Here is a 27,488-nt window from a genome sequence, read left to right as displayed (position 1 = left end):
AACAGCACTGTGCAGTTTTATTAACCATTCAAGTACAGTAGCATCTGTTAAGATCGGGACAGAATTGGGATTTAAAAGTGAACAGATATTCAGCATCTAACAGTTTGAAAGAAGCCACTACATACTCTTTTCACAAACATGTTTTCACAGAGCCAATACAGTACTAGCCATTAACCCAGCACACCAAGTGTACTGAAGTAGAAAAGATGCAACAAGAAAAATAGCTACATTAGAAAGACTTCAACACTTTAGAAAAAGAGTAAAACACTTTTAGTTTCTCCCCTTTAGCCCCTAAAACAACATCATACAGTCTGGATCTACCTATACAGTCCTACCTCAGCTTCTAGAATATTTGTCAGGAGGGCAAAAATAAAATGACACTGGCCAGTACAGTCTTTGGATATTTAGGAAGGGGAGGGGGAGAAAGTCAGTTCTCAGAACAAATTAGTCAGCTTCAGTCTCATCAGCAGGATCTTTGGATTCTTTGTTCTTCCGCACTTCTTCAATGTGCTTGTCCTGTAAAGAAATAGTATATGTCATCAGCCAAGTAAAAATGCCTGCCAGGTCACACACCCAAGAGGCCCAAATCAGCATCAGTACGTTCGTTATATAACATATATAATAATATACTATTATTATATAATTATATATTATGGGAATCACATAATTAGAGTTCTCAGACATCATCTTTGAAATTCTTGGGTTACTCATGGAACCTAATGATTCAGCCCTTCTACTGCTCTTCCAAAGAATGTGCAATTATGCTGGAAATTGGTGAATATTCCTTCTTATTTAAAATAAGATGCCTCTGATTTAACATGTTAACCCCCAAATTGATGACAAAGACACCAAGCACATGTGATCAAGGCAGAGCGTTCAAGCCACTTCATTGGTGTATCAAACCTCAAGCTCTTAAGCCCCTCAAAGCCAGGAAGAGACACCAACCTTCTCTCGCAAACGCTCCAGTTTGGCAGCCATTTGCGCCTCTCGGTTCTCTTTGTTGGCTTCCATTTTGTGGGTCAGCTTCTCTTCTGCCATTTTACTGAAGTTGTTGTTCTCCTCTATCGCTTTTTGAAGCACTTCCTTCTCGTGCTCTCGTTTCTCAGCAAGCTGTTTCAAGACCTCAGCTTCATGGGACTGGAAAAAAATTTAACAGGCTAGGCTCTCCGAAATGTTATTTAGCATAGTTAAAAATCACAAAATAAATTATTAATTGAGGATTGAAGATAGAAAATTAGATCTCTTTAAATAATACTGAAGTCAGGACCTGAATTATCCATATCAAAATGCCATGAAAATGATATTCTCTTTCTAGTGTTTGTATTTACTTTGGAAGACTGCCCATATTTGTTCAGAGATTCTTGCCCAATTATTCCTTTAGGAAATATTCGTAAGATTTACTGCTTAATGGTATCAAGATGACCTGAGTGACATGCACTTAGGAATGGCACTTTATTGTAAAGAATTTTGGTTTTTTAACTTCAAAGGCTACCTAAAGAAAATTAGGTCATTATAAAAAAAATGTAACCATATTGATAAAAAGAAAATACATGGCAATGATAGAAAATTTAAGACTAAGCCTCCAGATTACTATTTAAGTCAGAGGATTTGTTTCAAGGAAAGGCTTATTAGCTTTTTTCTGTGGAAGCTGCATTAAATTCCAGACCACTGGAGCTCTGTTGCCTCCTTCAACAGACTCAGAATAGCTTATTGCCAAACAGATTCCAATGTGTTTGGAAGCATCAACTTGCAGGAAAACTTCAGAGCATCTGCCACTGGTTCTGTTAATTCTCTTCTTCAAAATCCCAGTCGTGATAAGAGTTTCACTATATTTAGCCAGTTACTATGTAAAGCGCAGACTAATGACTACAGGGCCAGCACTGAGTCCTAAAAAAAGTCTCTGTCCAGCCTTCGGCTGTATCTCTTCCATGAACTCAAACTACGTTAACTCCATCAAACTCCATCAACTCAGACTAAATAGAAGAGCAGGTGGGAGATGAAACACCACTGCAAACACAGCCACTCTTCCTGGGGAAGTAATTCCATGTTGACAGTGGGTCAGCACACATACATAAAACATGCGGCACCAAAAGGTGTACAGCACATGCTACAGCAGCTTAAAAGGGGACCCAAAGTGTATGTGTGTGGTTACATGTACCAGACTTCAAAACACTAAGTGTGTTGGTCGTAGGCAGGTTACTACTTCACCGTTTTGTGCCTTCATTTCCCTAATTTTAAAAGTAAACCCACTTACCCCAAACAAGGTTGTTGGAAAGGGGGACTAAATGAGAATTTATTTAAGATTCTTAATGAAACGTTGAATAGAGGGAAATACATCAAAATGTTAACAATAGTTGTTTCTGCAAAGTAGGATAATGGATACTTTTAATTTCCTACTTAGAAACTTCTGTGGTTCTCAATTTTTCTATAACAAGCATATTAATATTTGTTGACTTTTCTGACTAGTTCTTTTTAAAGATAGCTACTTTATAATAGAAGTACTTAGATAAAAGCTGCCACAATACCAGTATGCCAGCTGAGCAACACAATCACATAACTAGTAATTTAAAACGTTTTTATTGTACAGCTCTCAAAAAACAAAACAAAAAAACCACACAGACATACACAGAAACCCAAAAAACAAAACAAAAAAACTCCAAACCTTAAGAGACAAAAAAAAGAATCATCCACCAGCAAATCTATTTTTCAAAAAGAAAGCATGAGAAGCATGAACTTTGGTTTCAGGCAGACCTGGGCTTGAATTCTGGCTCCAATACACTAGCTATATGACTCAGAAAAATGACAACATTCCTGAGACGATTTTCTAATCTAGTATCTCAGACAACACCTACCCTCTAGGGTCACTGTAGAAAAGAAGAATATAAGTAAAGGAGATGGTACACAATAGGAGCTCAATAAATGATGGCTGGTATTTTCTTCCCACCACTGGCATATGTAATTTTCACACAGTTATAATCACCATCTGGCTACAATCCTGTTTTCCTCCCCTTATAAAAATAAAACAGATTTGCCATATTACATTAATAAATATCCTGTTTTCTGTGAATTGACGTTTACCTTGCGTCTTTCTTCTGCAGCTTCTAGTTTCTTCTGAATTTCCTCCAGGGAAAGATCCTTCTTCTTTGGAGGGGAAAGGGGGAATTCTGGGACAGATTCTTTTGATCGAGGGCTGAGAATCAGCTCAAAAGCCTGGCCTGAGGCACGCTTCTCCAGTTCCTTCACCTGGATATCTGTATTTTATCATATTTATTATATATTCAGAAAAATGGAGTTTTCCTATTCTAATAAACTGTTCTACCGTTTGCTAAAACCCAAATCAATTTAATGAATAGAATTAGGGCTGATGAAGCAGCTGTGTTTACAGGCAAGAAATTATTATCTAAATACCACCTCCCAGAAAAACAAAGCTCAACATTTTTGGATTAATAAATACCATTCTAAGATATCAGTATTTGACAATCATTTCCCTGAACAAAACAAAGACTTATGCAAAACTCCACATTTTGGTTTACACCAAGCCAAATCATCTAATAATGAAACATTTAATTATGAGCTCTCAGTACATTCAAGTAATAATAATTTTTCTCCTTTAATTATCCTGATTTATAAAATAGATTTTTTTTTTGGTAAGACCAAAACACAAGTGCCAAATTATAAGCTTAAGACTTGAGCCATCTCCTATTCTAAAATTAGAAGCCCATCACAATTTCGGATTTTCCAAATAGATTACCTACCAGAAGAAGCCATGGTGAACAGAAGACAAGAGACTGGTAGTGTATTCTACACAATCCACTAGCAAGGAAAACCCTGGAAACAATTTTCAAAAGCATGCGATCAATTTCTTTGCATTTCCATGCCATCGATTCAAAGGGACCTCAAATCACATCCATATAAATCAATGTCAGAAAAATCACTACTGTGGAATTAAATAAGACATCATTAACTAGAAAATTATAAAAATCCATAAAATACTCAAACACTGGGAAATTTGAATTGAATAAAACGCTGGTTGCAGAAGATGAAGTTAACCGAGCTTGCCTGTTCAAAAAATACTTATATTTTTTAAATTAGACGGAGTTTAAGTCACAAGATTTTTTCCTCCCCTATATTTTCCCCCTGGTGAGAAGATATTCAAGGTTCAACGCCTAGTGAGACCGGAGCCATCTTAACACTGCCTACAACTCATTGTGCAAATGAAATACCCACCCCTGCTTTGTCTGTGTCTGCCATGTGTAAAACAAAACGCCCAAGCTAATATTAACCAATAATGTCGAACTCCCATTGTTCCTGCGGTTTAAGCTCCTTGTCCAACAGCTGGTAACATTAATTAGTTTTATGAACCTCTAGGTTTTAGGTTACAATAGTTGCTGCCTTGTGTAGAATTTTTTCATGAAAAATTCTACATCCCTTGATTTTTTTTAAAGGTCATGATTCTTGTAGACCCCAAACTAGTACCAAAACCGTAGGAATACTGGGTCACAACACCTGGAACTTAAAATCCGAGTCAGCAACACGGTCTACCCCCGGCGGAGCATTAGACTCAGCACCAGATCCAGGGTGGGCGTGGCCCTGGCCCAGGCGAGGAAAACGGCAGGCCGCCCCCGGCCAATCAGAGCACGCCCTACTCTCCGGCCGCTGGCCCCGCCCCTTCCTCCCCGCGCCTTTTCGAATCTCCCCGAACTCACAACACCCCGGAGCCCGCGCGCGTGGGAAGGGGCGGGGTAGGCGGGGCTAACGGTCCTATCCGGGTAACTCCGCCCTTCCCGGGCTCGCCCCGTGCGGACGGCCCCCCCCAACTCCCGCCAAAAACACCTTGCGGCGGCCCCCACCCTCGCCGCAGCTGGGCGGTTGGGGCAGTCCCCGAAAAGAAACCGTGGGGTACCCCGCCATCGGCTCGCCACCTCTTTCCTTCACTTCCAATCTGCCGCCTCCCAAGCGGTCTGCGCCCCCCACCGCGAGGACTGGAGCGCTCTCATGGGGTGTCAGCCTCTCGGGCGCTGCTCCCTGGGGGCGCCGCCCCGCCCCTTCAGACAATGGGGACCCCAGCGGGGCCGCGCCTACAGGAGGAAGGTGGGGGCCAAACGAGGGCCTACGCCCCCTATTGTCTCCTCAACGACATCCCAGGGCTAACCCACCGAGCTCGCCCAGCAGGCCGCGCCCCCTCCCCACCACAGCCGCGCCCCCTGGGAGCGGGGACAAAGCCAAGGCTCCGCCCGAGCCACACACAAAGCGGAGCGATCCCCGCCCGCCAGCCCCTCTGGGGCCCGCGGCCCCGCCCGCCGCCCTCCAGCAAGGGGTCGCTGCCAAGACCCTGCCCCTCCCTCCGGCCGCGTCCCTCTCGCTGCCCCCAGCCTGCAGCCGCCGCCGCCACCTCCTCCTGGAACCCCACACCCACCTGCTCGGTCCGAACCGCCTGGCCACACTCTGAGCACCCACAGACCGGGGCGCGCACAAAAGCGCCAAACAGAGGCACGTGACCTCCCCGCAGGGCTCCGCATTGGCTGAGAGAGGCGGCACGTGCCGGCCCCTCCCCACCCCCCACAGCCCAAGTGGGCCCCGCCCCTGAGGACCCCGGAGCACCTCGGGAAGTGTAGTTCAGGCTGGCGGGACAGAAGGACAATGCGAGGGGTGAGGGCTTCTTGGCGGTGTCTCCAGGTGTGAGCCGGGGGCTGGGACGGTCGTCTGGCCACGGAAGAGGGTGATGCGGTGACCCTGCCTGGGTCTGAACCAGTTCTCCCATCCTTAGGAAAAGGGCGGGGCAGGGTCCCTTTCTACCTCTCAGACCGTAGCCGCCTGGACTCCGCGTCTGTTGAGTCACTTGCCCCACGTCGCCCCAAGGGCAGCACTCGGACAGCTCATTGCCCCTTCGGTGCCGCACCCTGTACCGCCACCTAAGACGCCTAAGCCCTTGTGACAGGACAATGCCACTCGACGCCCCCATCTGTCACCTGTATTGTGACATCATCATAATCTCTAACCCACTCAGCCCTAACAGGGCACGGGTGTGGCCCTTAACTCACTGTGTGAGTTCTCGCTACCATATTAGGGTCCCTGAGCTGGTGACCAGAGACCTGTGGGGGGAAAGCAAGAGGCTCTGGAATTTGATCTCCTTTGGTCTAACAAAGTCACTCGGCTTAAATGCAGACTCCCATCTGTTCTGTCAAGCCTTTTGCCGGATGATAGGGAAGGAAGCGCAATAGCAGTTCTAGACTACTACACAGACTGCAGTTAAGTGTTGCTTTTGTTCTTGAAGCACGTGCTCCCTGATCGGTGGAGGCCCTTTAAAGAATCAAAACAAAAGAAGCCACAAGGTCACGGTTCCCCCTGCCCTGGATAGATCAGAAGCACAGCAGATACACAAAGGAAATTGGTCTGACTCTGGCTATCTTAAAACGACTAGCCTCATTCTTACCACAGAAAAGCAAGCCAGAGGAAAAATAAATAAAATGAACATGGTTCCCAAGCCCCTTCTCCCATTCCCCCGACCAAGGCTCTGTCCTCGGTGGTGGTCATTCCACCAAAGCACCTGCTTTGAGGTCCTGACTAGGCAAAAGGACACCTTCATTTTATTGCTCCGCCTCCCCAAACCAAGAAACAAACATGACCCAGTTTGCTGAAACAGGAGTTCTAATTTAAAGACTCCCCATGTCCAGCTAGTCACTAGGGATATGCTGGAGTTAAATACAATTCAGAGTGCCTGAGACAAGGAAAACTGGATCATACAGGCAGCAGACACACCACACAAAGCAAACAATTAGCAATGCACTGATGCCTGAAATATGCTTGTTGCAGCATTTTCTCCAACAATCGTCCTTGTGTGGGGTCGGCCTCTCCCCCGCCCTCAACCTAAGTGGTTTTCCTTTAGCATGTGAGCAGGACCAGGAATAATTCAGATTCTGAGCCCTGAGAGCCTTCTCCCTCTCAGACCAAACTTAGCCACCAAACAGCCAGGTGTTTCCATCTTTCAGATTTTCTGAGCAAAATCTCAGAAATCGTTAGGAAGAGGAGTGGGGATAAGAGCTCACTGAAAAGTGACAGATTGGCAGGCAACACACACACACACACACACACACACACACACACACACACGAGCAAGAAACCCAAGGCCAAGAGGTCTGTTATGCCCTGCACCAGCCTTTATCTTGAAGTCTTTGTACTTGATCTGGAGGTTTGCAGAGGAAGGTCCCACCCATTTGATACATTTTTTTTAAATACAAGAAATTGCCACAAAAATCTCACATTTCTGACTACTAATGTTTTGACAGAAAAATAAATAAATCTTTCAAAACACTGATTATTTTAAAGCACTTATACCACTTCCCCCCACCTATTCTTTCTCCCTGGAGCAGATGTCTATTTCCATGGAAACCACAGCTAGGAATGAAGATGTTAGAACTCATGTAGATTTTTAATCTTTTTTTTAACGATGCCACTTGGCTCCTGGGTTTGTTGATAGAAGCCTGGCCCTGCCAGTCTCTATGACAAGGATTTCCTGAGATCCCCACTGCTGCTTGAGGACTTGAGGGGGCTGGAGTAAGGTTTCCCCCAGAATGATCCTGTGAATAAAAATGTGTCTGGTGGGATGATCCTATTCTTTAGGGTGGGGCTGCTTTTCTAAGAGCTAGACCACTGCTATTTATTGTCAACTCTTTTTTTTTTTTTTTGGCCACATCGCATTGCATGCGGGATCTTAGTTCCCCCACCAGGGATCAAACCCGTGCCCCCTGCAGTGGAAGCTCAGAGTCTTAACCACTGGACCACCAGGGAAGTCCCAGTTGTCAACTCTTATGAGTGTTCATGTATGAGCCTTGGAATAGGAAGGGCTTCAGACTGTAAGGAGAGGAAACAGCTTTGCCATTTCACTTTGGAGAGGGGCAGAAGCTCCCTTCTTGGAAGTTTCCTAAAACTAACTTCAAAATCCACTCCCTCCTGAAGTGGCAGCAAGGAGTTAATGTTCACATCTTGGAATTGTCTGTCTTTGCCCATGAGAATTATTTTTGCCTCTGCTCAGATGGTTTGGTCGAATTGCTGTGGAGCTGGCTGCGACTATGGATTAACACAAAGTGAAGTAGAGATATGGCAGTCATCCAGCTTATTTGATCTGTGTAGACAGCTAAAGGAGAGCACTTCAGGCTTCAAAGTGCAGAAGGGATGTCTACACTGATCAAACAAGCTGGGCTGTTGTCAGATCTGCTCTGTTCTTACAGAGCACCGGCAGCCTTTGTTCATTGTTGGTTCTGAGGCTGCATGGTTGTCTGCCGTGGAGGCGCCTCCAGGTTCCACTGCTGCTTACAGGGCCTGTCCTTGGCAAAAGGGTGTCGTGGGAGAGGTTTTCTCCTTGTCCCCAGCCTCGCTGTTCCCTTTGCCCCTAATCGTTAGGCATCGTGCTCTAACACTCCTTTTCCTGTTCAAAACCTGTCTGTGAGTCTGCTATTTTACTTGTCTGTCTCCCTCACTAGACAACTAAGTCCAAGAGGGCAGGGGTTGTGTCCTTGTCTCGGTGTCCTTAGTGCCTGCCCAGAACTGAGCCTGGCCCCGGAGGGTGGGGCCTGGATGTTTGCAGTTGACTTTAGGCAAGAACCACTTCTCTCATCCTCAGCTTCCTCTTCTGGTGCTGGACACCTCCACCAGATAGAGGTGGTGAGGATTAAATGAGATAATGTATGTGAAAGTGCTTAGCACAATGCCTGGCACATCTCAGTGCTGAGACTTGTTAACCATTATTGCTAGAGAAGTTTCTTGATTACTTTAGGTTACTGAATAAATGAATGAATGATGACTAGTAGACTTTCTCCTTTTGGTGGGAATCACTGTCACTGGCTTAACTCTTCCTATGGGGTATTTTTAAAAATTCAATTAATTTAACATTTTGAATAGATCAACACATTCACGTAGTTTAGAAATAAAGTATAGAAAGTACTCCTCCCTTCTCTATCCCCATCTGCCAAATTCTCCACTTACCCCTCCCCCACCTTAACCTTTGTTATCAGTTTCCTATGTATCCCAGGGTTTCTCCATGCATACATTAGCAAATTTTTAGCTATGTATTCTTATTCTCCACTTCGTAATAAAATAGTAGTCTGCTGTAACTGTTCTGCACTTAGCATTTTTTCAGTTAACAGTACATATCAGTGATCTTTTCCCTGCTCATACATCAAGCATTTCCTGGATCTGGGATTCAATGTATGAATGTTCCATAATCTAGTTAACCAGTGCCCCATCCATGGCTCTTAACTTATTCCCAATTATTTGCTATTTCAAACAATGCTGTAATGAACAAGCTAGTATTTATGGCATTTTCCATGTGGGTAAGTATATCTGAAAGTGTGGTATTGCTAGGTCAAAGGGCAAACACATTTGTAATTTGGATAGTTCCAAATTGCCTTTCATAGGAGTTGTACAAATTCAACACCCACCACAAAACACTGGTGTTTTAATTCATTATCTCAGTTCATTTAAAAATGGATGGAAAGGCTTTGTCCCTAGAAATTTCAGGCATTAGGGAAAAGGAGGGGGAGGACTAGAAATCCCAAGAAAGACATGGCTGTCAGTTCTGTCTATATTAATAACTACTCTCAATACTTGAAAAGCAGAAGCTGATCTCAGAACAGCTCTGGTGCCTGCACTGTATCACTGTCTCAATCAGTCTTGTGGTAGAAGTATCTGCAGGTGTCACCAGGAGATTGGAAGATTATCAAAGGCAGGGTCTTCTTCATAGCTGTATCCCACTCCCCTCTCCATGATGCCTGACACAGTGGCTGGCATATATTTTATTTAATCCAGTCTAAGATGTATTTTCCCCCACATTTGTGTATTGTTGAAATCAGTGTGCTCATAGTCCATAAGTACCACGTCATAACGGCTGACAGCATATTTTCTTAGTGGCATATAAAATAATGCTATCTTAAAAATACATGGCATATGTGAGTCAATAAAATATGGTAAAATGCACACATATTAAATGTGTGAGTGGAACAGGGCCTAGATGTCACTGCCCCTGCCATCTTCTCACTCTATGTTCTAACCTTCATCCCTCTTATCTACCTCCATGCCTTCCTCCAACAATTCCTTTTATGGGGATGACTCCCTATTTGCCTTCTTGAGCTTCCATCTCTCCCCTGAACTTTAAAAAACATATCCAGCTGCCTAAAGGACATCTCCTCATGGATGCCCCATAAGGTCCTCAAATTCTGTATGACCCACATTGAACTAACATCTTCCCACCAACCATATCTGAATTCCTTATTCTGCTAGAGGCTCTGCTAGACTCTTGCCCTCCAGATCTAAAACTTCAGTCAAACTCAACTCTTCCCTCTTTCTCACCCAAGCTTCCACTTATAGAAACTTAGTATTTTCTAATAGAATGGAACCTTTAAAATGATAGTAGCTACAAGAACAAAGCTGGAGGACTCACACTTCTTGATTTAGAAACTTGCTACAAAGTTCCAGGAGTCAAAACAGTGTGGTACTGGCATAAAGACAGATATATAGACTAATGGAATAGAATAGAGAGCCTAGAAATAAACTCTTGCATATACAGTTGAATGATTTTTGACAAGGGTGCTAAGACCCATTCAATGGGGGAAAGGACAGTCTTTTCAATAAGTAGTGCTGGGACAACTGGATAGCTACCTGCCAAGAAATGAAGTTGGACTCTTACCTCACACCATATACAAAAATTAACTCAAAATGGATCAAAGATCTAATTATAAGACCTAAAACTATAAAACTCTTAGAAGAAGACATAGGGCAAAAGCTTCATGATGTTGGATTTGGCAATGATTTCTTAGTGTGACACGAGGCAACAAAAGAAAAATTGGACTTCAGGAAAATTAAAAATTTTGTGCATCAAAAGACAAAAGCAGCAGAGTAAAAAGGCAACCCACAGAAAGTGAGAAAATATTTGCAAATTATATATCTTACAAGGGATTAGTATCCTGTAACTCAAAACAAAACAACCTGATTTGAAATGGGCCAAGGGAGGGACCTTGAGGGCATTATGCTAAGTGAAATGAGTCAGACAAAGAAAGACAAATTCTCACTTATATGTAGAATCTGAAACAAAACAAAACAAAACCAAAAAACAAGCTCACAGATATAGAGAAAAGCTTGGTTATTGCCAGAGTGGAGGGTGAAATGGGTGAAGGAGGTCAAAAGGTATAAACTTCCAGTTATAAAATAAATAAGTCACGGGGATATAATGTACAGCATGGTGCCTATAGTTAATAATACTGCATTGCATATTTGAAAGTTGCTAAGAAAATATATCTTAAAAAGTCCTCATCACAAGAAGAAAAATTTTTATAACATGTATGGTGACAGATGTTAATTAGATGTTATTATGGTAACAATTTTGCTACTACAAATATCGAATCATGATGTTGTATACCTGAAATTAACATAATGCTATATGTCAATTATACCTCAATGAAAAGTTTTTTTAAAAAAGAAATAAAAAGAAAATGGGCAAAGTACTTGAATAGACATTCCTCCAAAAAAGCTGTACAAATGGCAAATAAGCAACATCACCAATCATGAGGTAAATGCAAATCAAAACCACAATGAGACATCACCTCATACCCATTAGGATGGCTACTATAAAAAAAACAGAAAACAGGGCTTCCCTGGTGGCGCAGTGGTTGAAAGTCCGCCTGCCGATGCAGGGGACACGGATTCGTGCCCTGGTCCGGGAAGATCCCACATGCCGCAGAGTGGCTGGGCCCGTGAGCCATGGCCACTGAGCCTGTGCATCCGGAGCCTGTGCTCCGCAACGGGAGAGGCCACAACAGTGAGAGGCCCATGTACCACAAAAAAACAAAAACAAAAACCATGGAAGCAATTCAAATATCCATTGACAGATGAATAGATAAACAAAATGTGGTGTGGACATACAATGAAACATAATTCAGCCTTAAAAGGAAGGAAATTTTAACATATGCCACAACATGGATGGACCTTGAGGATATTAAGCTAAGTGTAATAAGCCAGTCAAAAAAAGACAAATACTGTTTGATTCCACTTTCTTTTTCTTCTTTTTTTTTGGGCCACATTTTGTGGCAGCGGTATTTTAGTTCCCCGACCAGGGATCGAACCCGTGCCCCCTGCACTGGAAGTGTGGAGTCTTAACCACTGGACTGCCAGGGAAGTCCCTAATTCCACTTTTATGAAATACTTAGAGTAGGCAAAATCTTAGAGCTAGAAAGTAGAAGTGTGTTTGCCAGGGGCTGGTGGGGGGAGGGGGAATAGGGAGCTATTGTTTAGTGGGGATAGTTTCAGTTTTATAAGATGAAAGGAGTTATGGAGATAGATGGTGGTGATGGTTGCATAACATTATGAATGTACTTAATATCACTGAACTGTATACTTTAAAATGGTTATGATGGTGCATTTTATGTTATATATATTTTACTACAATAAAGAAATTTGAAAATAAATGATAATAGCCAACATACTTATAGACTGCTTACCACATGGCAGGCACTGGTCTAAACACTCCATGTCTGTTAACTCATGTTAATCCCCAGAACAATCTTATGAGATTATTAACCTAATTGTAAAGATGAGGAAGTGACGGTGGCCAACTGTCCTGGTTTGCCTGGGACTAAGGGTTTTTCCTGGGATTCAGAACTTTCAGTGCTACAACTGTGAAAGCCCGAGGCAAACCCTGATGAGTTGGTCACTCTAAAGGAAACTGAGGCACAAAGAGACAGTATCTTCCTAGACTTGTCAACAGGGTCCTTGTCCTAGGCCCTGTACTTCAAAGGGCTTCACTCTGACCCTCCTCCAGCTGCGCCCATTTTCATAGGTGAGGAGTCCCCTGGGGCCAAGGAGCCATGCCCACCCTGAGCCTGGGCACCCTTCTAGACCATACTCTGGGAACCAGGACTCCAGAATTCCCTGTCCAAATGGCCAGAGTCCACTTTCAGCAACTGCACCAGCCCCTTCCCTGGGTCTATCCTCCCAAGGGCAAACTTCCCTGCCAATGAGTACACCCCTGTAGGCTGGCTGCTCGTAAGGGGTGTGGATAAAGCCTGCACATGGGGGCTGGGGGGTAGGGGTTGCACACAGGAGCCAGAAATAGAAAGAGAAGGGATCTAGCTCGGCCACAGTCTGACCTGGAACTCCAAAGAACCCAAGAATTCTCAACTCAAAACCTGGCTTTCTAAGTTACTTTGGAGGTGTACTTGTCAAAGTACAAGGATAAAGCATATATTTTTAGAAAATGGTTTGTTAGCTTGATTTATAACTCTTAAATGCTTAGACGTAAGGTATGTGGGCTTCCCTTTTATACTCCTGACTTGGGTCTGGCAAATGTTAGCAGCAGGCCTGCAAAGAGATTGTCACTTAACCAACTAGTGCACACACAGAGAAGCACAGATGTTTTGCAGTCAGGTTCCAAGTCTGTGTTTTTAGCTCTCACTGTAAACTGTTGTATTAGCCTAACCTTATTATTTTACGAATGGGGGGAGGAAAGCCCAGAGAACTTTAGACATTTGTCCCAGGTCACACAAGCAGGAATTTGAATCTGTGCTTTAAATGATGCTGTAGGTACTGTTCAGTTACTACTGTGTGAGCTTGGGCACGTGACTTCCTCTTTTGGGGCCTGCATTTCATCATCTGTGAAATGGGGAGAATTCCCCTACTTCATAGGGCTGTTGTCAGGACTAAATGAAATAATATGTATAAAATACCTGGCATTATGTCTGATGCCTAGAACTCTGTGGTCACTGGACTTACCTAACAATAGAATGGATGTCTTAAAGAATGAATGAGATTCTGGCTAGGAGAGGTGTCCAGACAAAGATTTATCAGCCAGCCACCAAGATGGTGAAGAAGGATTCTTTCATTAAGAGGAAAGTGACCTCCCTTCATGCTTTAAGATTCTTTTTAAATGAGATGGGGAAAGGCTCGTGATATTAAGCTAAATGAAACAAATGAACAAAGGCTACCCAACTGTGTGTACAATATGAGCTCAACTACAAGGAACAAAATATAATGAGGAAATGTACCAAAATATTTGTTCTGGGAGGGCAAAACAACAGTTGAGTTTAGTTTTCGTCTTTGTACTAGTCTGGATTTTCCAACATTCTTGAAGTGAACATATATTCCTTTTATTAATGATAAAACAATTATATATTAAAAATAGAAAGGAGTTTTGTCCTCCTCACTGAGCTTAGGTCCTTCTATGTCTCTAAGACCTCTGTCCCCACTTCCCCCCCACCCCTCTGAGTTTCAGCTTTATTGGACTCTTTCCATCTCCCTGGAAAGTCACACACCTATACGTTTCGCTGACACCAACCCCCAGCCTTGAGTCCTTGGCTTTTGTCTCTAGTGAAATTCTCTCCACCTTCAAGGTCTTGATCAATCTCTCCGATCCCCACACACTCTCCTGGTATTGTAGCTATTTATACATATGTTTGTCCCCCTCACTAGAGAGTAAACTCCTTCAGGGTAGGGTTCTATATGATTTTGTCTTGGTATCCTTACAGTGCCATGAATAGACAGTCGGCAAATGTCAAATCATCTGGCTGATATCTTTTTGGCCATTAAACAACACTTAGGGCTGAGGGTCAAACAGCATAACTAAGGGTATATTCTGGACCAGTATTATCACAGCGACATTGAAATATATATATATTTAACTTGTTTTTAAACTTTTTTTGTGGTACGCGGGCCTCTCACTACCGTGGCCCCTCCTGCTGCAGAGCACAGGCTCCACACGCGCAGGCTCAGCAGCCATGGCTCACGGGCCCAGCCGCTCCGCGGCATGTGGGATCCTCCCGGACCGGGGCACGAACCGGTGTCCCCTGCATCAGCAGGCGGACTCTCAACCACTGCACCACCAGGGAAGCCCTAAACTTTTAATTGTGAAATTATTTTAGATTTCCAGAGAGTTGCAAAGGCAGTACACAGAGTTCCCATAGACCCTTCAGCCAGCTCCCCGCTATGTTAACATCTTACATAATCATGGTCCATTTATCCAAACTAAAACATTAACACTGGTACAACACTATTAACCAAATGGCCAGCTTTAACTGGATTCCCCATTTTTCCTTTGGGGTCCTTTCTGTGTTCCAGGATCCTATTCAGGATACCACCTCGCAGGTAGCACCCTGTTTCCTTAGCCAGTGACAATTTTTTTAGTGGGGAGGCTTGGCGGGGGGTGGGGGGATGGGGGTGAGGGGGTGGGGGGGTGGGCGGGTTGCTTTCTATTGTTCCTTCCAATCAACCTTTTCCAAATATGACACGAAAGATGGTGATGGCATGGGGATGGTGAGGTAGAAGCACTCACCCTCTGCTGGGCTGTTGGGACTTTGAACAGGGAAATGAACCGTTCTTCCCACAAGGGGCTGGGAGGATGATTTTCATCTTAGATCTAGTCTGACCAGGGGTGGAATCCGGGCTTCCCGCAGTGGAAGCCCCAAGTCCTAACCACTGGACTGTCAAGGAATTCCTGACTCGTTATTTTTAATTCATTAAATTTCTGGGCCATTCCATAGCCCATTTTCCCATGGCCTGGCACAAAACACATTCCTGGTCACTTATAAAAACTTCCAAGCCGTTGGCATTTATCAGCAGTCTTATTAATTCAGTGAGAACTGAGGTTACAGCTGTCACAGGAAGTTGAAACCAAGGCTGCTGAAATCACACCCATTCCGAGGCAGGGTGAAAGTTATACACTGAGTAGAATTCAAGCCCGGAAGGTGGAGGTGGCTGAGGCGTCAGGTGGAGAAGGGTGGGATGCTGTGGAAGAGAAAATACATGAGGGAAAGAAAAGCAGATGACGGGGCTCTGGAACTCAGAGCTGGTTTACAGACCTTCTGGGCTTATTGCTAAGCCCTACATCCATCAGTAAAGCACTAGCACTGCGGAGCTCTCACAGACCGCTCCCCCTTCCCCACCACTTTGCTGGATCACCACAGACCACCTACTAAATGGTCTTCAGTCCGTCCCCTTCCTCGAATCCATTCCCAGCATAGGCATTTACCAACTCAAATCACTGGAGAGTGCGGGCCCCATCTAAGCGAGAGCATTACTTTCCTGGGGCTGCCTTAACAAAGTGCCACAAACTGGGTGGTTTAAACAACAGGAGTTTATCATCTCACAGCTCTGGGGGCCAGAAGTCCAACATCAAGATGACCGCAGGTTCCTCCTGAGGCCTGGGAGGGAGAATGTGCTGTGCTCTCCTCTAGCTTTTAGTAGTTCCAGCTGTTCCTTGACTTATAGATGGCATTCTCCCCACGTCCTCACATTGTCTCCCTCTATGTGCATCTGTCTGTGTCTAAATTTCCCCTTTATGTAAGGACACCAGTTATACTGGATTAAGGCCTAACCTGGTGACCTCATCTTCACTTGATCATCTATCAGCACAGACCCAATTTACAAATAAGGTCACTTTCAAGGTTACAGGTAGGACTTCAACGTCTTCGCAGGGGGGCACAGTTCAATCCATAACAGAAGGCTCCCACCTAGCTTTGGCTGATGGCTATCGTAGAACAATGTGTGGCTAGAGAAGCTGGAATTTAGGATTTCTTGTGAAACCGCCTGATTTTTAAATATCGGCATCTAATTAAATATAAGTAAACTGTTTCTAATACCATGACTGCCCAAAGCAAGTCAACCTCTACTCCACGGTCACCACGGGGTTCTCTCTAAAAGTCTGATCCCGTACTTCCCTTTTATGGGATTAAGGCCAAGTTCCTTAGCCTGGCACACACAGCCCTCCACAATCCAATTCTTTTCTGTCTCTCCAGGATCCTTTCCCACCACCGTTTCTGCAGTGCCCCTCCCCACCGTACCATCGTATCAAAAGACCTGTCCTTTTCCAAACGTGCGGTGCTGTTCTACACCTCTGTGACTTTGCACTCTCCCTCTGCCTGATGCCCTCTCTCCTCCGGTCGATCAGGAAACTCCTGGCCATCTTTCAAGTGCTTTCGCATTGCCACCCCCAGGGAAGACCCCCTGAAGTCCTCCCTGTCCATCCCCCATGTGGTTAACCTCTGCCTTCTCTAAGCCTCCACTGCACCCACCACTGCTATTTCCCTAGCATAGCACTCAACATTTTATTTGCTATTATTTGATTACACGTCTGCCTCCTGTCTGGACCACAAGCTCTCTGAGGATAGGGACTGGTGATCCGGATCACCTAGCACAGATCCCAGCACACGGCAGGAACTCAATAAATGTTGAGTAAATGAATACTCTGCACAACACCCAATTAGGTATCATGAGGGACCCAAAGAAGCATCACGTGGAGTCCCTGTCCTTAAGGTCCTTACAGTTCAGCTGGGTTCACAAGATACCCACCAAAGAAAAGGCAAACCATATACTGGTGGTACATGACGGGGGCCTCTGGTGGTCACCCTCACGTGGGACAGAAAAGATCCTGTTTTAGTGGCCTGATGGAGCACTGCTTCGTAGGAACAAAGGTCAAGATAAAACCTGGCTAACTTTCCAGAAAGAGCGAATTGCTGCACCGCATGCTCGCAGAGGTAAAGTTGACTGTGGTGGCTCATGACAAGGAGAGAGCGTGGGGCGAGGAGAAGAAAGCAGGAGAAAACCCAGGGAAACAAAGCTGGAGAAAGAGGAGGGGTAGAAGCATGAAAAGGAGGACCTAGGACCCCTACTTGTCTCACATCCCTCTCCTGCATCAGTCTCCCCTACATCAGCATATTTCCAGGCTGCTATTCATTCCTCCTTAAACCTACCGATAATTCCTTCCAGAGTCCCCCATTTCCCTGCTCAGCCTTTATAACGACATGCTCCAAAAGGGCCGTCTTTGTTGCTGTCTCCGACTCCTCTCCGCCTTTTCTCTTTAAACCCTCCTCCTGCAGATGCGCGCTCCACCTCTGTCTACAGACACTGCTTGCCAAGATCACCAATGACATCTACGTTACCACACCCAATGGCCGACGTCATCCTTGCCGCTGTTGACCCTGAGTCACTTTATTCCCTGGCTTACAGGGTACTACACTCTTTTAGTTTTCCTCTTACCTCCCTGGCTGTTCCCTGTTAGTCTCCTTTGCTAATTCTCTTCATTTCTTTCACCTCTAAGTATGGCAGGACTGAGTACTTGGCCCTCTTCTCTATACGCAATCACATCCCTAGCAATCTCAGCCAGTCCTATGGTTTTATTTTCATTTATTGATTTTTTAAAATTATTTATTTATTTGGCTGTGGTGGGTCTTAGTTGCAGCACATAGGATAATAAATTGCGGCATGTGGGATCTAGTTCCCCGACCAGGGATTGAACCTGGGCCCCCTGCATTGGCAGTGCAGAGTCTTAGCCACTGGACCACCAGGGAAATCCCAGTCCTATGGTTTTAAATACCATCTATGCTGCTGATTTCCAAATTTGTATTATCTAGCCTAGGCTTACACCCTGGGCTCTTGACATTTATCCAACTCCTACTCTGTATCCTCACTTGGTTGTCTCTTAGGTATTTCAAACTAAGTGTGTCCAGAACTGAACTCCTGATCTTCCCCCACCCTCCAACCTGTTCCTCCCATTGTCCTGTATATTCCCTCCCTCTTTTCACAAATAGGCAAATTATATACTTATTTATTTCTGTCTCTCCCCCAGCACCAACTTGAATGTAAGATCCGTGAGAATCGGGGCTGTGTCCGTTTTCGTTATTACTATGGAACAGTGCCTGACACATAGTAGGCCCTCAGTACGTATTTGGTTCATGAACAAATTGAGGCATTAGGGGCTTAAAGCATAGTGGTTAAGAGTGTGGGCTCTGGGTTCAAATCCTGGTTCTGCCCTTTACCTTATGCAAGTGGAACCCCCAGAGTTTCAGGGTCTCTAGAATGACTACTAGGAAACAGCCCGAGAAGAGTTTGCTGCTTTTGATCCTAATTGGACATTCATTTACCAGATAGTCACTAAGGAACTCTGAGGTGGCAGCCCTGCGCTAGGCCCTGGGAGTACAGTAACGAGGAAGGCAAGTCCCTGGTCCCAAGAGCTCACAGCAAATGGCAACAAGCTCAGAGTCCTGAGAGGGTACAGGGAGCAGCGGCTAACCTAGGCAGGGGAGGGACAGCAGGGAAGGCCTGCTAGGGAAAGGGGCAGCTGAGCTAGGGAGACCTGAAGGAAATCTGCAGGCTGAGAGGAAGGGAACAGGGTGCCAGGAAGAGGAAAGAGCGCAAATAAGTGCGCAGAAGAGAGAGTGAGCCTAGCACAGTTGTGAATTGCAAGTGCCTTGCCCTGGCTGGAGCCCTCCGGCTTCAACTGGTGAGACTGCAGAGTGGGTGGAGGCTGGAGCACCAGGGCCCTTGAAAGCCCTTCAGGGTAGGGCGAGGACTTTCAGGATTATGACTAGAATCACAGGATCGCAGGCTCTTTTTTTTTTTTTTTTTTTTTTTTGCGGTACGCGGGCCTCTCACTGTTGTGGCCTCTCCCTCCCGTTGCGGAGCACAGGCTCCGGACGCGCAGGCTCAGCGGCCATGGCTCACGGGCCTAGCCGCTCGGTGGCATGTGGGATCTTCCCGGACCGGGGCACGAGCCCGTGTCCCCTGCATCGGCAGGCGGACTCTCAACTACTGCACCACCAGGGAAGTCCTGGATCGCAGGCTCTTGAGCTGAGGGATTTGATGGGTCACACGGTCACTCCTGAACCCCTTCCCTGCCTTTTCTTTTAGGTAGACAAGTCACCATTTATTTTTCTGAGATGGTGTGCAAACACAATCTGTTCAAAAAACAAAGGACAGGTGTGCTACAGTTAAAAACCAATCTGAACTTTGCAGATGGATTTTTTTTTTTTTTTTTTTTATGTGGTACGCAGGCCTCTCACTGTTGTGGCCTCTCCCATTGCAGAGCGCAGGCTCCGGACGCACAGGCTCAGCGGCCACGGCTCATGGGCCCAGCCGCTCTGCAGCATGTGGGATCTTCCCGGACCGGGGCACAAACCCGTGTCCCCTGCACCGGCAGGCGGATTCTCAACCACTGCACCACCAGGGAAGCCCTGCAGATGGGTTTTAAAAGGTGATCATTTAGTGTATAAACTGCTTACCATATTCTACTGAATCTAAGATGCACTTAAAAAATTACCATCTTTGGAATGGGATGTCTTTTAATCAGTCGATATCAGAGTTTAACTGGTATCAGTTTTTCTTTCTTGGTGTTACATGAAATAATGGTGCATTCTACAGTTGACAACATCTTAGATTTGATGACGTATTCTACTAGATTGATGGAATGGCTGATAGCAGGATTTTGTTAGTTATGTCTTCTACTGAATTTTTTTTTACAAAATTTTTTTTTCTGTTAAAGTACACATAGGGACTTCCCTGGTGGTCCGTCCAGTGGTTAAGACTCCACGTTCCCAATGCAGGGGGCATGGGTTCAATCCCTAGCCTGGGAACTAAGATCCCTCAAGCCACGCGGCACAGCCCAAAATAAATAAATAAATAAATACACATACATTGTTGTGCAACCATCACCACCATCCATTCCCATAACTCTTGTAGATCTGAAACTCTATCCCTATTAAACAATAACTCCCCCTCTCCTCTCCCCCCAACCCCTGACAACCATCATTCTACTTTCTGTCTCTATGATTTTGACTACTCAGTACCTCATATAAGCAAAATCATACAGTATTTGTTTTTTTGTGGCTGGATGATTTCACTTAGCATAATGCCCTCAAGGTTCATCCATGTTGTAGCATATGTCAGAGTTTACTTCCTTTTTAAGGCTGAGTAATATTCTATCACAACATTTTGTTTATCCATTAGTCCTTCGATGGACATTTGGGTTGTTTCCACCTTTTGGCTATTGTGAATAATGATGTTATGAACACTGGTGTACAAATATCCCTGCATTCTTTTTCCCTATAAAATAGCATTAGATCTCTCTCTTTTTTAAAAAATTTATTTTATTTACATATTTTTGGCTGCACTGGGTCATTGTTGCTACGCCTGGCTTTCTCTAGTTGTTCGGAGTGGGCGCTACTCTTCCTTGACGTGCTCTGGCTTCTCACTGCGGTGGCTTCTCTTGTTGCGAAGCACCGGCTCTAGGCGCACAGGCTTCAGTAGTTGTGGCTCGCCAGCTCTGGAGCACAGGCTCAGTAGTTGTGGCGCACGGGCTTCGTTGCTCCGCGGCATGTTGGATCTTCCTGGACCAGGACTCGAAGCCATGTCCCCTGTATTGGCAGGTGGATTCTTAACCACTGTGCCACCAGGAAAGCCCTATCCCTGAATTTTTAAAAACTAAAACAAACCCCAAAAAGTACAAAGAAGAAAATAACACGTTTCCCATCACCTGGAATAAACCATTGTTTACATTTTGACATTTGTTTCCAGTGCCTTCTTTATGAATATGCAGTTTAAAATTCCTTAACATAGGAATGCACTGTCATTTTTTTAAAGAAAAAAATTAGAATTTACAAAGAAAGCTGAGGTTCCTGTTCACCTTCATTCACTATCCCAACTCCCTGCTCCTCTCCCCAGAGAAAGCCACTTTTCAGTCCTTTCATTAAAAAAAAAAAAAAAATTCTTGGGCTTCCCTGGTGGCGCAGTGGTTGAGAATCCGCCTGCCGATTTCATGCCCCAGTCCAGGAAGATCCCACATGCCGCGGAGTGGCTGGGCCCGTGAGCCATGCTGGGCCCGTGAGCCATGGCCGCTGAGCCTGCGCGTCCGGAGCCTGTGCTCCGCAACGGGAGAGGCCACAACAGTGAGAGGCCCGCGTACCACAAAAAAAAAAAAAAAAAAAATTCTTTTATTACATATGTTTGAAGATACAGAAAATCCACAGTTCTGTTTGATATGTTGCCAAAACCGTACTATGTTGTATGCATCATTCTACAACTGTTTTTACTTAATAGATTTTGAACTCGATGCACGTCTCTGCATATATAGATCTAATTTATTCCTTCTAACAGCAATATAGTGACTCATTATGAATACGGGACTTATTTTATTTATACTTTCCCTATTCATGGCCAGTGAGCTGTTTTCAAGGGTTTGTTATTAGATATGGTCGTGCAATGGACAGTCTTCTTGAATACATGTGCAAGTATTTCTCCAGGGTAGAAACCAAGAAAGAGAATTGTCAGGGCACAGGGTATGAATATTTTCGGTTTTACTAGATAAGGACAAATCGAGGGAATCCATTTCCCCACAACTTCACCAATCCTGGACATGGTCTGATATTATTCCTTCCCTACATTTTTTTAAATGAGACGAATGAGGCCTGGGGCTGTACTGCTTTCTCACAAGTCACCTAACAGGTTAAGTTCAGGGCCAAGGCTAGACCCCTCCTCAACTGGTACCCGAGGCACAATTTTGCACGACGCCGTACTGCCCCTGTTAGCTCTTCCTGGAAAATCCAGGAAAGACCCCAGTGTAAGGGGGGTGGGCGGGGACGGCGGCATGGCTAAAATTCTCCAGCATGGTGATTATACTATGAGTAGAAATGATTGCAAATCCTCCCAGAAAATGGCTTCGCCCCGCAGAGCTTTTCTCCCACCCGAGGCAGTTTCTACCTGCAGTTTTCAGAGCTGCACACAAGGATGGTGATTGGCTCTTCCTCGGCCGACATAGGGTGGGACCAGAAATGGCGTCTCCAGCAGCCTGTTTTTTCAGGTCAGCAGCTCCTCTGGAAGGAGGGGACGGCCCTGAATTCGGGCAGAGCCTCGCCAAGCCGGACCGCAGCATCCAGCACCAAGCCCTGGCGACACCTCCCTGCCACTTGCAGCACCTCGGAGAGAGTGGGCTGCCTCTGGCGGGGCCTGCAGCCGGCGGCCGAGGGCCTGGAAGGGGGCGAGAGCCGCAGAGAACGGCACAGAGGAGATTTCACCGGGACCTCCCAGCCGCGCCCACCGAAGCACAGGCAGCGGCCGTCTGCCGTTCGCTTTGAGGGAGCAATGGAAGGCTGGGCCGACACTTCTCTCTCCCTAGCCTCCGATCAGGGTGTCAGCTCCGCGAAAGGGACCTCCAGGGAGGGCGGCGACTAAACTCTGCTTGGGCTCCTCTGAAAGGCATCCGGTGAAGCTGGGTGAGGTCCCGGACCCCAGCCCCTCTTAAGAGCCAGTCCTGGTGTGGGGTGTTTCTCCCCAGGAGCTGGTGGCCAGATTTCCTTTTTCCTCCCCAAGGCAGGAAAGATCAGTGGGATAATTTGAGGGAAAGAACAAAGCTGGCACCGCCCAGGCCACTTAAAGAGCCTGAAGTCCCCCTTCCCCTCACAGTCGGGATTACTTGAAAGGCTGGCATTTTTTGTTAGTTTTCCTTAACAAAATTTTCTTCTTAGCTACCACCTTTTGAGCCCTTGCTATGTGCCAAGCACTGTACTAGGTGTATTATCTCATTTCCTCCTCATGACAACTCTAAGACATTACAGGTTCAGAGAGGATGAGTAATTTCCCAGGGTCACGTACACAGTGGCAAAACTGGGATTAGGAATTTCTCCCGCATTCTGTTTTTTAAATTTATTTTATTTTAAAAAGTATTAAAAAGTAACTATTTGCTTACTTTTGGTAATCCTTTTGAAAAAAATAACACTTCAAACATCACCATACTATTTTTACTCAGTGGGAGAAGTGAACAGGACACTGTATTGCTGGTGAGAGTGTAAATAGGTAACACTTTTCTGGAAAGCAGTTTGGCTATTTGGATCAAGAGCTTTAAAAACTGTCCACACCCTTTAATGAGGAAATGGTCACCCTCTGCAGAGATAGCAATAGCTATCAATATGTAAAATGCATATTCCCTAGGACCCAGCAATTCCACTTAAAGGAATCTATTCTACAGACGGATGCACTAACACATGGAGAACATGGCATATATGGAAGGGCATTCATTACTGCGCTGCTTGAATAGCAACAGATGGGAAACAACCTAAAAATGTACCAATTGATTAACTATTTCCATTTAAGGAAATTCTATGTAGTATTTCTTTTTTTTTTTTTTTTTTTGCGGTACGCGGGCCTCTCTCGCTGTTGTGGCCTCTCCCGTTGCGGAGCGCAGGCTCCGGACGCGCAGGCTCAGCGGCCACGGCTCATGGGCCCAGCTGCTCCGCGGCATGTGGGATCTTCCCGGACCGGGGCACGAACCCGTGTCCCCTGCATCGGCAGGCGAACTCTCAACCACTGCGCCACCAGGGAAACCCCCTATGTAGTATTTCTAGAAAATAAAGCAGTTCTCTATTTTACATGTGGAACAATCATCAAGAAATATTAAGTGAAAAGAGAAAAAAGTATGTATATGATGTGCTACAAGTTTTATATGGAAAGAGGAATATATATATATATATATATTTTTTTTTTTTTTTTTTTTTTTTTTTTTTCCCAGAAGAAAGATATACAAACAGGTAATAGTGTTGCCTTTAAGAAGGAAAACCACAGCCGAGGGACCAATTAGGAGAACGACATTTTTTTCATTGTGTAATCCTTAGTACCTTTGGAACTTTTACCATGTGTATGTATTAGCAATTCAAAATTCAACTTAAAAAAATAGATTCACTAAAATTCCTACCTCTAGACCCAGTAACTCTCCTTTCAGGAGTCTAGCTTAAGAAAATTATTAGATTTCAGACAAAGATTTATGCAAAAAGAATTCACTGAGGGGTGATCATAGTGAGAAAAATGTAAGCAACTTAAAAGTCCAACAACGGGGGACTTCCCTGGTGGCATATTGGTTAAGAATCCACCTGCCAATGCAGGGGACACGGGTTCAATCCCTGTCCGGGAAGATCCCACATGCCGCGGAGCAACTAAGCCCGTGCACCACAACTACTGAGCCTGTGCTCTAGAGCCCGCGAGCCACAACTACTGAGCCTGTGTGCCACAACTACTGAGCCTGCGTGCCTAGAACCTGTGCTCCACAACAAGAGAAGCCATCACAATGAGAAGCCCACTCACTGCAACGAGGAGTAGTCCCCCCTCACCGCAACTAGAGAAAGCCCGTGAGTAGCAACCAAGACCCAACACAGCCAAAAATAAATAGATAAATAGATTTTTTTAAGTCCAACAACAGAGAAAAGAAAATTATGGTATGTATATATAATACTGTCATAAAATCACAGAAAGCGTATTTACAAAAATATTTTAGTGACATAGGAGAATGCTTATAGCATTATGTTTTTAAAAAAGCCAGGTAGAAAATTATCTATGCAATATGCTCTGTCACTGTAACAATAGCAGGCATAGACAATAATTGCCGAAAAGTAGACAGTCATGACTGCTGGGTGGAGGGACTGTGAGTGACTTTGTTCCCCCCTATATAGCTTTGTATACTTACCTGCTTTTTTGCAATGGACATCTATGTCTTAGATAATCTTTAAAAAACAAAATTTAAGAATAAATCCCCACAGTATTTAGAAAAATGAAAGATATACAGACATATTAACCCAACAATTCTACTTCTAGAAATAAACCCTGCATAAATAGATGCACAAGTTTGCAAAGTGTTATTATTAATAACAAAAGATCATAAACAACTCAAGCATCTATCGAAGGAGACCACTTCAATAAGTACAGAAAATCCATAATGCAGAATATTAAGCAGCAGTTATGGAGAATGGGGTAGGTAAACCAACATTTTTTTTTTTTTTGTGGTACGCGGGCCTCTCACTGTTGTGGCCTCTCCCGTTGCGGAGCACGGGCTCCGGACGCGCAGGCTCAGCGGCCATGGCTCACGGGCCCAGCCGCTCCGCGGCACGTGGGATCCTCCCGGACCGGGGCACGAACCCGCGTCCCCTGCATCGGCAGGCGGATTCTCAACCACTGCGCCACCAGGGAAGCCCTAAACCAACATTTTAAAAAATCTGCAGAGTAACATACTATTGTGGCAGGGAAAGCAACTTGGGGAACAATATGGATGTTATGACTGCATTTATGCTGAAGAAAGGAAAGCTGAAACTCTGTGTTTGGACATGAATATATGGAGGACATATTAAATTGTTAACAATAACTGCCTCTGGCGAAGGGAATACACTAAAAGAACACTTTTCCTTTTGACTCTACATTTATCTGTGGTGTTTGCATCTTTTATAAAATGTGTTCTCATATCATTCGTGTGATTTAAAAAATAATAACGGGGGAAAAATATAAGCATAGAGAAAGATCTGAAAAGATACACAACAAAATTATCATTCGTTTCCAGCAGGGATGAGGGATTGGGACTTAAGGTGGTGGGTCATTTTCTCAATTTACTTTGCATACCTTGGCATTGACATTTTCTTTAATTATACCCACCCATGAACTACCTCCATAATTAAAACAGCAATATCAGAAGCCCTCCTGGTAGGCAGTAGTCTCTGCATTTCCCCAGCTCTCTGCTGTCCCTCCACACTAGGGCTATTCTCAGGTGGCCACCCTGCTCACGTGCAATGCCCAGGAGCGCAAAGCCCCAGATGACACCAGGACACCAGCCTCGTTTCTCCTCTGAGGAAACCGAGACGCTGAGACACGACCTCCTGGCAGCTCTGCAGGGAAAGTGGACTCGGGCGATCTGGATCCCAGGCCCCCTCTCTCCAGAAATAACCCGTAGGAGGGGAGAGCCAGGACTCTTTCCTCCTGGTTAGGGAGGACAGGGCTTGAAGCCACAAATTAATGATATCAGTGTAGCGTCAAATGAGGGAACAATAAACCCCATCATTTACCGAGTTCCCTCTGGGCTCAGCTTCAAGCTCCTTTCCCAGACAATGGCTGGTCACAGCCCCTGCCAGGTTTTCCAGAGAGACAGCAACAGAGCACGGGGCCAAATTGGCCTCTGGTGGCGAACACTCTGGGATTCACCTCCAATGACTTATCCCCTCCAGAGAGGGAGCTTGGGGACACTCCCGGGGCCCAGGAGCTCAGCGCTGGAAGATCTGTTTGCTCCAAAAGCTGAGCAGGAGGCAACTGTGGGGCAGCGGGAGGGCACTGGCCTGGAGCAGAAAACCGGGGCTTCAGGAGCCAGCGCTGCCATGTCTCCTTTTGTGACCCTGGCAACTCACCAGATCCTGCGAGTCTGGATGTTGGGGGGCAGACAGGAACCTCTGTATCTGGGGGAGACAGGGCGGTGCTGAGCCCCTCCCCCACCATGGCTGTCTCAATCCTAGATGTTGGTGAAGCTGTTGGTCTCTCTTCCCGCGCAGCTGCTGCCTGTCTGTCTCCATGGCAACCAGGCCAAAAGACTAATTTGCCAGGGTCCAGGCTCCGGAGCTTACCTTGGAGCTGGGTTTTAGTTTGTCTTTCCGGAAACCAGTCAGTTGCCACTCCCAGGAGCCTCTGACAGAATCCTCTAGCCGTTGCATGGGAGACACCCTGGGCCAGCTAGGAAAAAACACACTACTTATCCTTTATAAATCTTATCCCCTTGGAGAGAGGAAAGGCAGCCTTACGCCCAGTGGCCTTGTAATCACTGGTGATTTGTGTTTCAAAGACCCCATCCCTCTCCCTAGTTGCTCTGGGCTGCTAGTAGGGATTTGCAAAAAGAGATGGCTTAAGGGACAGGTCACTTGCACCCAGGTCCCCAATCATAA

General features: G+C 45.3%; 1 protein-coding gene and 1 non-coding gene across 6 annotated transcripts; both read right to left on the bottom strand.

Annotated features, from left to right (window-relative positions):
* STMN1 (stathmin 1) lies at positions 1-27,291 on the bottom strand. 5 transcript variants are annotated; one of them, XM_067014491.1, is made up of 5 exons: positions 27,174-27,291; positions 3,756-3,828; positions 3,079-3,251; positions 946-1,137; positions 1-516 (listed from the first exon to the last, which is right to left on the bottom strand). In XM_067014491.1, exons 2-5 carry the CDS (start codon positions 3,766-3,768, stop codon positions 445-447), a joined length of 450 nt encoding a protein of 149 aa, XP_066870592.1. In that variant the 5' UTR covers positions 3,769-3,828; positions 27,174-27,291; the 3' UTR covers positions 1-444. The 5 variants fall into 5 exon arrangements, with proteins under 5 accessions (XP_066870592.1, XP_066870610.1, XP_066870603.1 ...); XM_067014509.1 differs by lacking the exon at positions 27,174-27,291 and adding an exon at positions 22,510-22,797; XM_067014502.1 differs by lacking the exon at positions 27,174-27,291 and adding an exon at positions 5,602-6,202.
* Positions 18,254-18,326, bottom strand: TRNAG-GCC (transfer RNA glycine (anticodon GCC)). The gene has a single exon. It is a non-coding gene; the product is annotated as a tRNA-Gly (tRNA).
* Positions 27,292-27,488: the final 197 nt, after the last annotated feature.

This window comes from Kogia breviceps, chromosome 1 (genome assembly GCF_026419965.1).
Source record: "Kogia breviceps isolate mKogBre1 chromosome 1, mKogBre1 haplotype 1, whole genome shotgun sequence".
NCBI classification, from domain to species: Eukaryota; Metazoa; Chordata; class Mammalia; order Artiodactyla; family Physeteridae; genus Kogia; species Kogia breviceps.
This window is presented reverse-complemented; position numbering and strand designations above follow the sequence as displayed.